The following is a 14,367-nucleotide window of genomic DNA, read 5'->3' as shown; positions in this document are numbered from 1 at the left end:
TATCAAGAAGTTAACCACACAAATTGCTTAAACATCCTTGCATCAGCAACAATTCAGTAGTATAATATGAAAACACAAGGTTTCTCTCTGCTGCATCAACAGTAAAGTATTTCGACACTGCAGCACTTTAACTTTTACTTCAGTCAATAATGTAAATATGATTGATAGCCATTTTAAATAAATCAACGATGTTGTGGTTAATACACAGCTAAGTTGATATTAGTTTTTAAGCACTTGAAAATAAGGTAAAATGTGAAAAGTGCAATACAAATAGATCCTTATTTATTTTTTCATGCGCAGAAATAATTCTTCAAAAAAATGACAAGTTAATTTAACACAAATAAATATTCTTATAAGATATATGAAGAGGATATCCTGTAAAGCTCTAATAGCCCCCAAAAGACAACAAATTAAGTCACAGTTTTGGATGAACACATGGTAAGAGTAATACTTTGAATTAAGTTTTCCCTTCTGATATACTGTATTTTCTCAAAGCTTTTTTTTTTTTTTTACTAGTTTGAAACAGAAAACTCCAACACAAAAAGAGATTTACACTTGACTCAAGAGAAAATTATCTACCCCTCTTGCTTAGTTTCTAGCCAGACCAGGTCAAATGTATATATGGCATTTTAGCTTCAAACAATATTCCTTTTTGTATGTAGAGCTGCACTTCCTTACACATGTCCACTTAGTGTATGCAGCTGAGCCTTGCACTGAATAGCTTGTGCTACATCTGGCAGATGATATTAGTCATCTTTTCTTTGCCAGATGTAGCACAAGCTATTCAGTGCAAAGCTCAGCTGCATACCCTAAGTGGCTCAAGGCGACTGTTTTATCCAGGAGGGATTTCTATATTCAATCCAGATTTCATGGCTTGGACATGGAATTAATCCGAACACACCACTGGCTTGAAAAATAATGTAACATATTCTAAAATGTCTGTCTGAATATTTGGTGACATTAAATACTCTTAGACCATAACTTACTTGTGCGTCCCTCACTGCAATCATAAGAGGAGCATGCAGAGGGACTAGAGCTGTCAATTGTAACACCACAGAGTAAGTCAACAACAGATTGGATACCTTCCTCCCAAAACCAAAATAAATACATTCATGATAATAAATACTGAAAAAAGATCCACATAAAAACAACCCCAAAACAAATAAATCTAAAAACAGCGCTAAGTAAAAGAGTTTGAGCTACAATTTGGTAAAAAAAATTACAGAGGACATATTCTGTAGTAACTGTGTGCCATGTTTGTAGAAGTAAATTGAGCATAGCCAATTCCCATGATTGCCTACTATTTAGCAACAGAGGGGCTCTTGTCTGGTCCAGTCCTATATCTTCAGAATTAAACATTTTTATTATACTTATTAAGCAGGAAATCATGTGAAATTCAGGTTGTGTTCATATGTTCATAAGACCACGACTTCACAATCTCCTTTAAAAAAAAAAAAAAATCCCCTCGGGGATTAATAAAGTAACTACCTAACCTAACCTAACCTAAACATGTGTTTTTGCTCTACTTAAGACTTCCTGCCCCTCAGAATAAGTTATTATCAGAATATAAAATATGATTTGGGAGACCGGAGTAAACTGAGAGCAAAAGGGTATAATAGTACTAACAACTTAATAATAAAAATATAAAACTTCACCAAACAACCACCATCCACATTCAACTAGCCCACATCATTTGTTACTGTATCTCACTGACTACTACTGGCATTGTAGTAAAGTTGGATGTACGCTACAGAACTTTGGCTACTTCAGTGGGCCATCTCAAGGTCCATTAAAGTGTATAATATATTTAAGCTTTCTCTAAAAGCCTTCCTTTTCTGCCTATTTTGACCTTGTTGGTGTACAAACTGAATTGCTGAAGAAGTCTTGTCATGTCTGGTCATCCTAAATGGGTAGGCGTGGCTATAGAGCCCCCCATCTATCAGCAGGCGGGAACTCATCCACCTCCCCCACCTCTGTGAAAGGCTGCTGTCCCAGAGTGAATGTCAGCTTGTATCTCATCCTAACCTTTTCCTGCAAAACATAAACACAGACACACTCAGCTTGGCAGCTCTCTTTAGCTTTCTGGAACACAAAAGTTCGTGTGCACTGTACTGTTTATTACATCCTCAAAGGAATACTGTATGATTTGAATCATGGATAAAAACACAGCTAAGAGGTGCAGAGTGCTCTGTCAGTGTATACAATGTTTAAAGGTTACATATTTCACACCTTTCCGATGTTTTTTTTGCAGTCTTGATCCATAAGAAGATATTTTTTGTGGTTGTTAGTACAAAAAAACATATCCATACAGATTTACACCTCATCTCTGAGGCATCTCTCTGAAGCTCCACAATGGAATAACTGCTCTGTGTTTCCTTTCACATAGAAGGCTGGACAGTGGCTCGATTGGAGGGTGGATATATGACACGAGTATCATTGTTTGACATCACAAACTGACCAAAGTCCAAACGGCACAGCTGCGGAATAAAGTCTGTGTGCAGTTCTCTGTGGACTGAGTGTTTTGACACGATTTATATTGCCTACAGACATGCTTTATATTAAAAATGGAAATAGAAATCTAAATGTATACGTTGTGCAACCTTTTATGCATATGAACATCAAAAAAGGCTGATCTCTACCTTGAGAGGATTGGCAAGCAGCATGACCTGAGTGATGGCAGCAGGGGGAAGTATTGGGTTAAAAGGAGCCAGCTCTGTGCCTGAAGGTGGCTGCAGTCTCACTTTCATCGTCTGGACAATGGGCAGAACAGAACATCCATGTACATTAAACATAAGCTGCCACCCACCTTAATTTCATTTTCACAAAAATATTAAATTTCATGAGTGGTACATCTGCCTAAATGAATGCTTCTAAATATAAATCCATACTGTGTTGCTGTCTATGCAGTAACACAGATTTCATACATGCATGTCAGGTTTTACCTTGGGCACAGCAGCTTGTAGAACAATGTTCCTGACAGGCTGTGGGGCTGTGTTAAGCATGGATGCCACCATCACCAGCACATCAGACCTGCCGGGTGGGCAGTCAGTCGCAAAATGCAGTAGAACACAAACTCCGTTTTTGTCATATGCTGTCAAAGGACACACTTTACCTAAGAGACATAAAGGAGAAAAGAAAAAGGTGATCACTACATAGGTTGTGGGGGCACATAGGACTCTCGTCACCCACAGCCATTTGAGTCAGCTAGTGTTTTAAAGCAAAGACCCTTTTTTTTTTTTTTTTTTTTTTTTTTAACAAATACAACCCCTCATATTGTTTCAAATGCTCCGGTAACTCATTTCATTACATAATTCAGAATGTATAAAATATCTCAATTGTTATAATGGGGTATAATTTCACCCGGTCTCTTGTTCCACCTTTTAATAAATTTGCCACTGCCACCACTAAGTGGTAGTAATGTCTCATGTTTAGATTTTCAGTCTATAAAAGAAGCTGTTATTTTGAGACAAGAAACAGTTGGAAGTTTACAAAAATTACCTGTTACATGTAATAACAATCAATTATTTAGTTAAAATCTCTGTGGTGATTATCTTCTCTACGGGGTATTTTAATTACATGAGGAGATTAGGAAAGAACTTAATTTTAGACTTTAATTGTTGAAAGGCAACCAATTCTTTGAATCACTGTGGTTGTCAGAAGAACAATATCCACTTAATTTATGTCATTTTCATTTTTGAGGATATAAAACCATTTTTCACGTAGAATTGGACTCAACTACTAGTTTATGGAGATTTCAAAGCTTTTTGCAGCCTCCTATAAAGCCTTCAAATTGGTAATTTTTAGTGGAACCTAAATTAATTTTTTTTTAACTAATTAAACTCATGTGGAGTGGCCACCAAAACATTAAGGCCCTTTGGAGGTTTGATTACTATCCCTCCCACAGAGCTCTGATCTCCACGACAAACTAAATCCAAAGAAACAGTGGAACAGGTGATTTGATTTAGGTTATTTTTTTCTGTTTAATGCATACAAATAATTGGCATGAATTTTGAGTATCCTTACTTTTAGTGCCTAAAACTGGACCCTAGGGTCATGAACTAACTTGCGACTAATTTGATGGCCTTCCATTATTCATATTTTTTGTAAAACTTGTCTATACACCCAAAAATATAAGATATGTGAAATATTACTCCTAAAACACACCCACATAATCATAAAGTTTACTTCCTAGGACTTACTTGGCTTGATGGCATCCAAAGGGACAAACACATTGGCCAGGGAGACCTCTTGTACCCTGCCTGGACTGGCCTGGTTTAGGGGGATGATGGGGGACAGAGAGCGTAACAGAGGGCTGTCATCTGCCTGACTCTTGGCAGCTGGAGGAGTAGACCTTCCTTGCATTCCTCCAGTGATCAATGAGGTGGATGTGGTGGAGGTGACACTAAGACTGGAAGACAGAGGAGCAGGACCATGCAGACCTTCACTCCAAAATGTTTTCATTCAAAATGACAGGCATAAACACATATAACCTATGATGGCACTGGTAACAAAAGGAGAGTGAAATAAAATACTACCTGCAATTTTAAGACAAATATTGCAGTTAGGTTTATTCATTAATAATAGAATGCAAAGGCACTTGGCATCATATTAACAGACACTGATACAACACAAAGGACTCTTATATGCCACATGTACAAACTATTCTACGTTGCCTAGTTACAGTGTAAAAAACACTGTTACGTAGGTATTGGTTCACCTAAGTTTATGTCTTCAGGGTTAATGGAGTCTTGCGTATCAGTCTGCCATTTACAGACTAGTGCTTGAAATGCACTTGAAATTTCATATTGCAAAATATTGTTAAGCATCTAAAAAGCTCCTTTAAACTCGAGTGTTTCGACACCCATTGAGGCCAGGCCAGTGGAATTTCAAAAATTGCAAGAAAGAACCAAAGGCATGCACCATTTACTGAGTTTTTCAAAAAATTGGATGAATCATGCAAGATACTATGTGTAAAAGATGGATGAACTGTCCCAGTCTACCCAGTTTTAGCTCATGGAACATGTATTACTTACTTATTAGTACTGCCCAGATCCAATAAGGCTAGGTCTTGCACATTGTGATTGAGAGAAGTTGAGAGCAAGTGGGAGACTCCAGATGACATGGAGACCGGTTGTGGAGTGACCGGGGTGACTGAGGGAGCAGAAGTCATGCTGAATGGCTGAGGGGGAGAAGCTGAGGCCATGGTGGTGAGTACTGAACTGAGAGGTTGTGGGAATATGACTGATGTTGTTGAGACAGATGCTGTAGAAACCGCAGGTGTGGAACAGACAGGGCCTAGAAGGTTTAAGGAAGAGTCAAATGTCTGGGTAGGACTAATTGGAGCTATTGTTGTAGAGAGGGCATCTAGAAAGAGTGGAGATGTAGAGAATGCAGGAACTGTCAGCAAAGTGGTGTCAAGAAGACCCAAATCTTGACTGGAATCCTGGAATGCATAGTAATGAAAAACACTGTTATTTCCAAAAAAATATAGTACTTTAAATGAATATTAATTATTTCTATTAATTTAAAATACCTGTAAAGATGGCAAATGATTGCTCAGGCTTTTATGTGTTGATTCACTAAGAGCAGGTTCATTGAAGCCTGGACAAAAACACAAATGTCTCAAAACATGTCATATTGAAATGTAAAGACATTTTCATACAGTTAACGTCCCATGTTGCAATGAAAAAAAAATTACAATGATATCAACGGCATCATCCTGCATGCTACCTAAAGACAGCAGCTCTTCATCCAAGAGTGACAGTGCTGCAGAGGGTGCGCTAAGCCTCCGGGACTGAGGGTCAGTGGCAGCCGATCCACACAGCAGGTCAGCAGGGAAAGACTGCGAAGATGCTGGAGGTTGCTGCTTGGGTGGGGAGTGGTTCTGAATGTCCAGACCCACCAGATCAATCAGAATCTCTGACTGTTTTGTGCTTCCAGTGCCTGTTAAAGAGAGAAAAAACATCAGCACTACAAAGCAAGTTTATGTTCTGAATGTACTTGAATAAGTGTTACAACTTGTCGTCATCTATTTGTCAAGCACAGTTTAAAGGGTCAACACCGTTTTTACATTTCTGCCAGCAGCAGTGACACATACAGATGTGAGTAAAGTGCATACTATGTTTATTAACTTGTCTTCCAAACGTTCTACTATTGTTGTCACTGGTCTGCTTTGTGTGCCTTCTTACCCTTTAAGAGGTGTATTTATGTTTGACAATACCTCTGTTGTTCTAAGAGTTACGTTGAATTTTGATTACCTTAATAGTATCATATAAATAGTAATTGCAGTGTATTTTGTTTATCCAGTTAGTAATGATAATTAGTCTTTAGTACAGATCACACACACACACACACACACACACACACACACACACACACACACACACACACACACACACACACACACACACACACACACACACACACACACACACACACACACACACACACAGTCCTGATGTGTTGGACTTAAGGACTGTAAGCAATTGTGCCCATGTACCTGATGCATCCAACTTCAGTAAAGTTCTGTTGAAGAAATTCCAGTCTCCGTGTCCTGACCCGACACTACATATTGGTTAAGACTCCTGATGCAACTAAATAACTCCCTACAATAACAGTAGCCAAAGGCTGGTTCTTTGCACACATTTCAAAACATAGTCTACAGGTTTCTCCGCCTATGAACATTTATTGTGGTGACAGTATTGATCATTTTTTATATGAACAAAATGAAAGCCAATACTATATATTCCACATGTTGACCTTTAGGACAATTGAAAACATGTCCAAATCTAACTTACCAAATGTACCAATAGTTACAGTAATTCTGCAAACATACAATGACGAGGTGAACTGTAACTTTAAATTACCCGTTTAAACTTTACCTTGATTGACTGATGTTCGTCTTTGTTGTGCTGCTTCAATCTCTCCATTGATGGTGTCACCTTCCACAATCTTCTTATAGGAATGAATGACGTGGGAGAGGTCATCGCTGGCCTGCAAGATGTCTCCTGATATGTGCATTTAAAAAAAAATACACCAGGATGAGGTTAACATTCTGACAAAACAACAACAAAAAAACGATCATATTTTTGCCCCACAGTGTGAACTGTGTGAGCAGAATATGGGTCTAATTGGATGTTGGTTTCATGGCAGCACAAGCAAAAGTAGCAAAGAGGATGTCAACAGAACCAACAGGACCAAATTGCAGGATTTTCTTACCCAAGCTGCTGTCATTGTCCTCAGTCTCAGTAGCAAGTTGAAACACTGTTTGCTTGAGCTTGTCACAATCACCATACAATTCCTGGAAAACCACACTTGTTTAAAATTTACTGAAAAAAAAATAAAAAATGTACATTTTGAATCTTATCTACGAACTGCTGTCACGAGATGAAAAATTGGAAGTTTTTCTTTTGTAAGAGTTTTTCAAGAAAGGTCAGTTAAAGTCTAAAGACACAAGTGAATTTATTTAAAAAGATCATTGGAGTCTAATTTGACAAGAGAACAAACCCTAATAAGCTCCCTGTCTCCGTCCGTGGAATCTTCTGGGCTGAAGTGCGTGAGCATCTCATTAAGGAGTTTAACGCTGTTGTTGATTGCCTCCAGAGTGCTTTTTTGCTTAGTTGCTTTCTGTCTTCTCACCTCGTCCTGAGACAAAAAAAAAAAAAATGGAGTTTGATTTTGTTGACTCAAGTCATTAAACCTGATTTGAAAAGCTGAATTTTGAGGTGGAAATCGAAACGTGTTCAGCACTTTAAATTTAAATGTTCAAGAAGAAAGCAGGCAGAACTCTGGTTTCATTAAAACTCAATCATAACAATTAAAACATTTCATTTGAAACCAACACACCTCCTTGACCATGTTCTTGATGAGCCGATTGGCCTCTTGTAGATCTTCAGGCTTTTTGCTCTTCAGTAGCTCTGCTAATCTCTGCAGCGAGATAAGAGAACCATTAGTGACCATTGACTAGTTCACAGACTGCAGGGAAGCCTTTCCAGCTCCCAGGCCCTAAAAGAAAACAAACTTCACATAAATAAACTGCAGTCAACACAAAGTAAACAGACCGTCGGGACATGTTTTTGTGGACTGTAACCAATGATGTAATTCGCCTTTACTCACTGACACAAGTGTGAGATAGTGTAAAAAAAGAGAGGCAAATAGTGAGCTTCTCTTCCTCTTTTAAACTTTCCAAACCTCCATACCTTCAGCATGTGGTGGAATTAAAACTCCCATTCAAGAATGAAAACACCATTAAAGTGTATTGTTATGACAGAAGTTTACGGTTTGTGGTTTCTTTAAAGATTTCATTTATAGGTAGATGAGAAAATTTATGTTACTTACATATTTAACTATGAAAGGTTCAGTGTGTAAGATTTAAGGGATCTATTGGCAGATATTTAACATTTTCTTTCATCATAAGAACGTTTTAATTTGTGTATAATCACCTGAAACTAAGAGTCACTGTGTTCTTGTTACCTTAGAATGAGTCATACATAAGAACAGGTCCTCTTTTACAGAGCCAACCATGTTGCACCACCATGTTTCTCTAGTAGCCCAGGATGGACAAACCAAACACTGGCTCGAGTGAAGGCATTTTGCACTTTTTTTTCACAGCCACCTTAGATTCTCTCAAACACTTGGAAAGGCAGGGTGAAGTGATAGGTGTTCAGTTGGTTGCAATCTGCAACCTCACCACTAGATGCCACTACATCCTGTGTGTCCCGCCAGCCCAGCCAGCTACTGCCAGGCCTATAGGTCTACATTGAGTATTACTTGGATAATGGCGATCAGTTATCAAATGTCTGAGGTCCGACAAGTTCAGAGTTGTTACCAAAAAGACACACAGGCAAACACATACAGACCCAGAAACTGAGATGGAGAGGGCATAAAAAAAAAACAACCCGCTGCTCTTCATCTTTTCAACGATTGCCATGATATAATTAGAAGCTACATCGGATTTCTTACATATTGCACGTGATCACAGATCTTTTCCATTTCTATTTTTGCTGGGATACGCGTGTATCACGCATAAAAAAATAGGTGCCTCATCTATTGTCTAGATGGCGTCTCTCACACGGGCTGTGTGGCTGCTCTAACCTGTGAACATTAGCAACGAAATGAACATCAAGATGCTCGACGAGTGACACACACACACACACACACACACACACACACACACACACACACACACACAAAGCAGTCTCTGAGGCCTAAACAGTTACCTTAACATAGTGGCTGCAGAAGAGCAAACAGCTTTCTGTCCGCTGTCTAAAGTTAAAGTTTATACAGAGCCAGTAAGCCAGTTAGTTAGAGGTGCTTGTCTTCACTTCACCAGTGCTTTACCAATGCTTACCAGCACTTCTGAAATGCCTAAAAGACTATTGCTTAGCCAGCAGCTAAGCTACCCTGTCTTTTCTGTTGCTTTTTATTCAGTGGACAGATATGAGAGCTGCACAGATCTTCTTATCTAACTCCCAGCAAGAAGGCGAAAACATTTTTTTTTTAAACTATTCCTTTCATAGTTTTAAAAAGTGGATCATCAGTCTATCAGGCTTAATGTGCAGAAACTCTTGATACTTGACAACAGAGGTACCAAATGAAAGCTACACTGAAACCCACAAAGAATTGTACAGTACGTGCAGTAGCAGTACAAGATTGAGTATAACAGATAGACAGCATTATCTTGATGTTGATTATGATCTGTGCTCCACCAATAAAACAATTACATGAACATAAGTATCTGTATCAGAGATAAGACAAGAGACATTCAGTGAGCGAGCTGCAGTGTTCACACAGTGACATCTCAAAATAGTTCCCCTTACCTTGCTCTTCTTCTCGTCATCAAATACAGGATTCTTTGGTCGTGGAGAAGGTGAAGGAATTAATGTGGCATCATGAGAGATTTCTGGATCAGCTAAAACAATACCTAAAATACAAATGACAACAGACAGTTTCAGGTGACATTACCTAAAGAAGTGTAAATCACAAGACAGTGGTAAATGTCTGTCCACTGTATGATTTTTGGAAGTCACTGCTCAGCAATTATATTGTTTTACTGTATTATTAAGTCTGGTGGGCATATTTTAACAGTTTGTCAGTAGTTGATGTCTCACCCTGTGACTTCAGCATCTGATATGCTTCACATATCTTTGCTTCATCTGGTAGAAACACTGTCCAACTGTACAGCAACTCAATCACTTTTGTCTTCACCTTTTCTGATACTTTGTCTCCAAGGTACTGAAAAATAAGACATGCATCATATAATTTACATGATATCAAATATAAATTTGCATAGTTATGTAATTAGAGGGCTTTTATGTTACTTACTTTGGGTGAAACCACTTTAATAAGTTCATTTAAAAATTTAAATTTGCCAACTTCATTGTGAAACCGTCGCCCACAGTTCTTCATACAAGCCTCAAGAACCTACAAAAGTAAAACAAGCTTGAATGAGTACGTTTGAACTGTGAGAGGTTATACTGAAGGACATCAGATGAAAAAAAGTGAAGTGATGACACTACGGACCGTTAATGCTTGCATCGCCTCCCATTCCTGAGGAGACTGAATCTTGTATGCCAATAGTCTGACGGATATTTGTGGACTGAAAAATATCACAGAAAGAAATAATACAATACTAACTCAATAACCCAAACAACATAAAGCTCCTTGTGTGGAGCACAATGATGATACTGATGAGTAGATTAGATAAGTGTGATTCAGCGATAAGGGAAAGATTGGGTTTGTAGAAAGAATGTGGCCATACCCTTCCAGCTCCTTATTGATTTGATCACAGAAGCCCATAATGTACTCCCAGTCTTCCTGTCTATTGGAGGGGTTGGTGGCTTTGTCTGAAAAAGAGGAGATACAATCTCTCATGATCCCCGTAGCACATTTTATGCCAAAAGTTATAACTCAGTCCTTTGAATGCTAATTAAGGCAGGAGTCTTGTGATCCCTTCGGAGACCATCTTACAAACAATGCAGTCATTTGCAGTGAAGCTCAATTACTTTACTTTGGTACAATTTTTCAGTACTTGGCTTGAGTATTTCCATTTGATGCTACTTTAATTCCACTCTTCTATTTCAGAGGGAAATATTGTACTCTTTACTCCAATACATTTGTTTGGCAGCTAATGATTTGACACAATGGATAATAAAACAGGCTTTTAAATTAAAACACATTGTCATGGATTAAACCAGTGGTTTACAACCTTTCTGTCTTCCGACGTCTTAAAAACAGTAATAAGTAGTGATTTCTCCACTAAACTTCTCACATGGTTTCATTTTAATAAATGTTCTAAAAATCAGAAATTTCAGCAAATATCCAAAAGTCCAAAAACTGAAAAGAAATTTGTGAATCAGAACTTTTTATTCTTTCCTCTCTCGGTAATCATCTGGCGACACCTCACATTTATCTGCTGTCCCTGGATATAAAACTGGATATAAAGCAGGTTAAACTCGCTCCACCTGCAGCAGCTACAACTGTAACATGCTGCTTACACACTGATGCTTCACTATTAATAATCTAAAGATGCCATATATAAAAATATATCAGTCAGAGGGACCAAACAAACCAGCACCTTTTACTTTATTATGTTAACTGCTGCTGACAGCCAACTTATGTTCATTTACTTTTAAAGTAGGAATTTATGCAGGACTTTAACTTGTTATTGCGTGTTGTTACAATGCTGTTTTGGTCATTTTTATTCTAGTAAACAATAGAACTACTTCTTCCACCAATGGTCAGTTGTTACCCAACAGTTTCAGTTTATTTTACCTCATGAATTGTCTCTTAACCCAAGACACGAATTAACTGCTTCACAGCTGTTCCTGTTTCAAGTGCTTGAACTTTAAGAGGAAAAATGCCCGGGGATGTTTGTGCTTCTCCAATAGGTAAATCCTAAAGCGTACTGTGGGTCACTACTTAAATAAAGTAAGCGCATTTTTGCCAGCAAACCGACAATAACGAAACACAACATACGTAAATACATAATAAGCTGGTTTTGGCAATTGACATCCAACAGTTACCAGCAAACTGACTGTTAGCCTCCACTGACAACACAGACGAATTATCATTACATTTTCAGCCACAGCCATGTCACGTGAGTCCAATATTTCAATATTTCGGACACCTACGGTAAGGCAACACATACGAGCACACCTCTAATATTAATAAACGTTGTGGGGGAAAAAAAAAAAGAGTTTTAAATATGTACTTACTGAGCCAAGACTCCAGTGACTCTCCATCATCCGCCATATTTGTACTCTGAGCAAACAACGCGTGACTCCTGGTGCCTTCACGTGCTGTCGGACAACTGGGAATCTGTGCTTGCGAGTGTAACGAAACATTTCTGATCTTTTCCGCTGGTTTCAAAAACATAAAACCAAGACATGAGCTATCTCTTAGCAGTCGGTGGAGACCAAAACAAATCTAACATTAGCATTAATTGAAATTCTAAATGATGACAATGCTCTTTCATGTCTACTACTTTTTATATTAGCTGTGGAAGAAGTATTCAGATTCTTTACATTTGTAAAAGTAGGCTAATACCACAGGGTGAAAATACCCCACTGCAAGTGAAAACCCTGTATGCATTTACTTAAGTAAAAGTAGGCTATGTGGCCTGGTATTATTTTTGATGTTTTAGGTTTTATAGGTTATATGCTGAGCTAATTTTGACAACATTATTTACTCCTGGTTAGTACAACCACAGTAATGCATCATCTTCTATAAAATCATTGCATCTATTTCTATTGCATCCTCACTGTCCTGTGAGAACCATACATCAGCCCTGTGGACAGTTTTGTGAGACAACACATTTTTCAGGTAACCCAACTGTTGTTTTTTTTTAATAGTTTATTTAGTTTAAGGAGGAGGATACTTTTCTGAACCCTTACAGAAGCATTTAATCCTTTAGTTTATCAGAAACATTTGAAAGGTATCAAAAGTCAAATTTGTCATTTTGCAGAAAAATTAACCACACCAGTGTTTTATATGATGTTTTTGGATGTTCAATATTTATTAATATTGCTGCATTGTTGTGTATGTTGCATTTCAATGCTGTAGTTATGTAGGTTGTGTTAGTTATAACTACCTCAGATACTATAAGTGAGCATTAAACATCATGATCTATGAGCTCAGCGTATAGTTGTAGCATGTTTGTAGAGATAACCTCAGAAGCTCAGAAAACAAACATGTTGTCAGTTTTGTGGCGATGCTTTTTCCAGCTAATCAAAGAGGGGGGTTTAGGAGAATTCTTTTCAACCAGTAAGAGAACATTTAATCCTTCACTTTAAAATTCGAACTCAAAATTACCAAATTTAGAGATGCATCATTTTAACTGGAAAGGAAGTGTATGAAAAATGTTATTCTGAAAAAGTAATAAGGAATTAAAGCTGTCTGACAAATGTGGTTGATTAAACAATACAATTTGCCCCAAAAAAGTTGTGGAGTACAAACATAAAGTTGCATAAAATGGAATTACTCAAGTAAAGTAAAAGAACCTCAAATCTACTTGAGTAAATGTGCTTAGTTACATTCCACCACTGGCTAATGCTGCTAATATTAAGATAAGATAATACGTCAGGGCAAAGTATAACAGGCTGGGGCCGACAGAATTATTACTGTAGTAAAATTGTACTGAGGCTCCAAAAAATAGATGCTAGACTTCCATGAGATTATTATACTATTTATTGAACTTTTGAGATAACAGCTTTAGTAAATAAATAAACTACGGCAGAACAATATTTTTGAAGACCACCGGTCAATAATGGCTGATTGCCTACTCTGTGTGACAGCATGTTTCTGTCTGGCCTATCGTCTGTCACTTTAGTCTGCCCCCCTCTGAGCTTGAAGATGAGGCTGCATGAACAATCTTGATCTCTGAATGTCCTCAATAACTGTAGTGGCTCCAGCTCGAATACAATATGGTTTACAATGTTGCAACACAACAGGTGGCTTTACATGTCTCAGCCAATGAAACAGACTACTGAAGGATGGCTTCATCAGCTAGTACATCAAGTGATCTGTTGAGGAGTCCAACCAGATACTTTCTCCTGCCAAGCCCTATCCCTCTGTGCTCTTCAGGCTAATGGTGTGACTGGCAGGACTTCCAAAGAATTCCACATTTAGCCCTCTTTCTTGAAATGTATTTTCAGCTTAGTCAACACAGCCCTTTCTGGTCTTTTGCTGCCAATGTCTCATCCAAGATTTAATGAAGGGTTATCTGTACAGCTTTTTGGACTTCCAGATGTCACAGCAGCTATTCTCTGAGTTAGTCCTGTTCAATAACCCTCATATGATCAGTTTACTTTTCACTGAGTCAGTTTATAGTTGTCTACCTTGACACACATATCACAGTCTGACTCCCTG

The 14,367-nt window shown here is 38.0% G+C and overlaps 1 protein-coding gene across 1 annotated transcript; it reads right to left on the bottom strand.

Moving 5' to 3' along the window:
• Positions 1-265: 265 nt before the first annotated feature.
• gga3a (golgi associated, gamma adaptin ear containing, ARF binding protein 3a) lies at positions 266-12,252 on the bottom strand. Its single transcript, XM_069697229.1, has 17 exons — positions 12,216-12,252; positions 10,760-10,844; positions 10,522-10,597; positions 10,324-10,422; positions 10,110-10,233; positions 9,819-9,922; positions 7,846-7,926; positions 7,507-7,644; positions 7,219-7,300; positions 6,882-7,007; positions 5,731-5,943; positions 5,534-5,601; positions 5,034-5,443; positions 4,200-4,408; positions 2,943-3,112; positions 2,640-2,750; positions 266-2,031 (listed from the first exon to the last, which is right to left on the bottom strand). The coding sequence occupies exons 1-17, from the start codon at positions 12,250-12,252 to the stop codon at positions 1,921-1,923; spliced, it is 2,244 nt and encodes a 747-aa protein (XP_069553330.1). The 3' UTR covers positions 266-1,920.
• Between the last annotated feature and the right edge of the window lie 2,115 nt (positions 12,253-14,367).

Source organism: Brachyistius frenatus, unplaced genomic scaffold, assembly GCF_029030835.1.
Source record: "Brachyistius frenatus isolate BFR_SWC_R1_liver_20210118 unplaced genomic scaffold, ASM2903083v1 Contig_23, whole genome shotgun sequence".
In the NCBI taxonomy this organism is placed as follows: Eukaryota; Metazoa; Chordata; class Actinopteri; family Embiotocidae; genus Brachyistius; species Brachyistius frenatus.
This window is presented reverse-complemented; position numbering and strand designations above follow the sequence as displayed.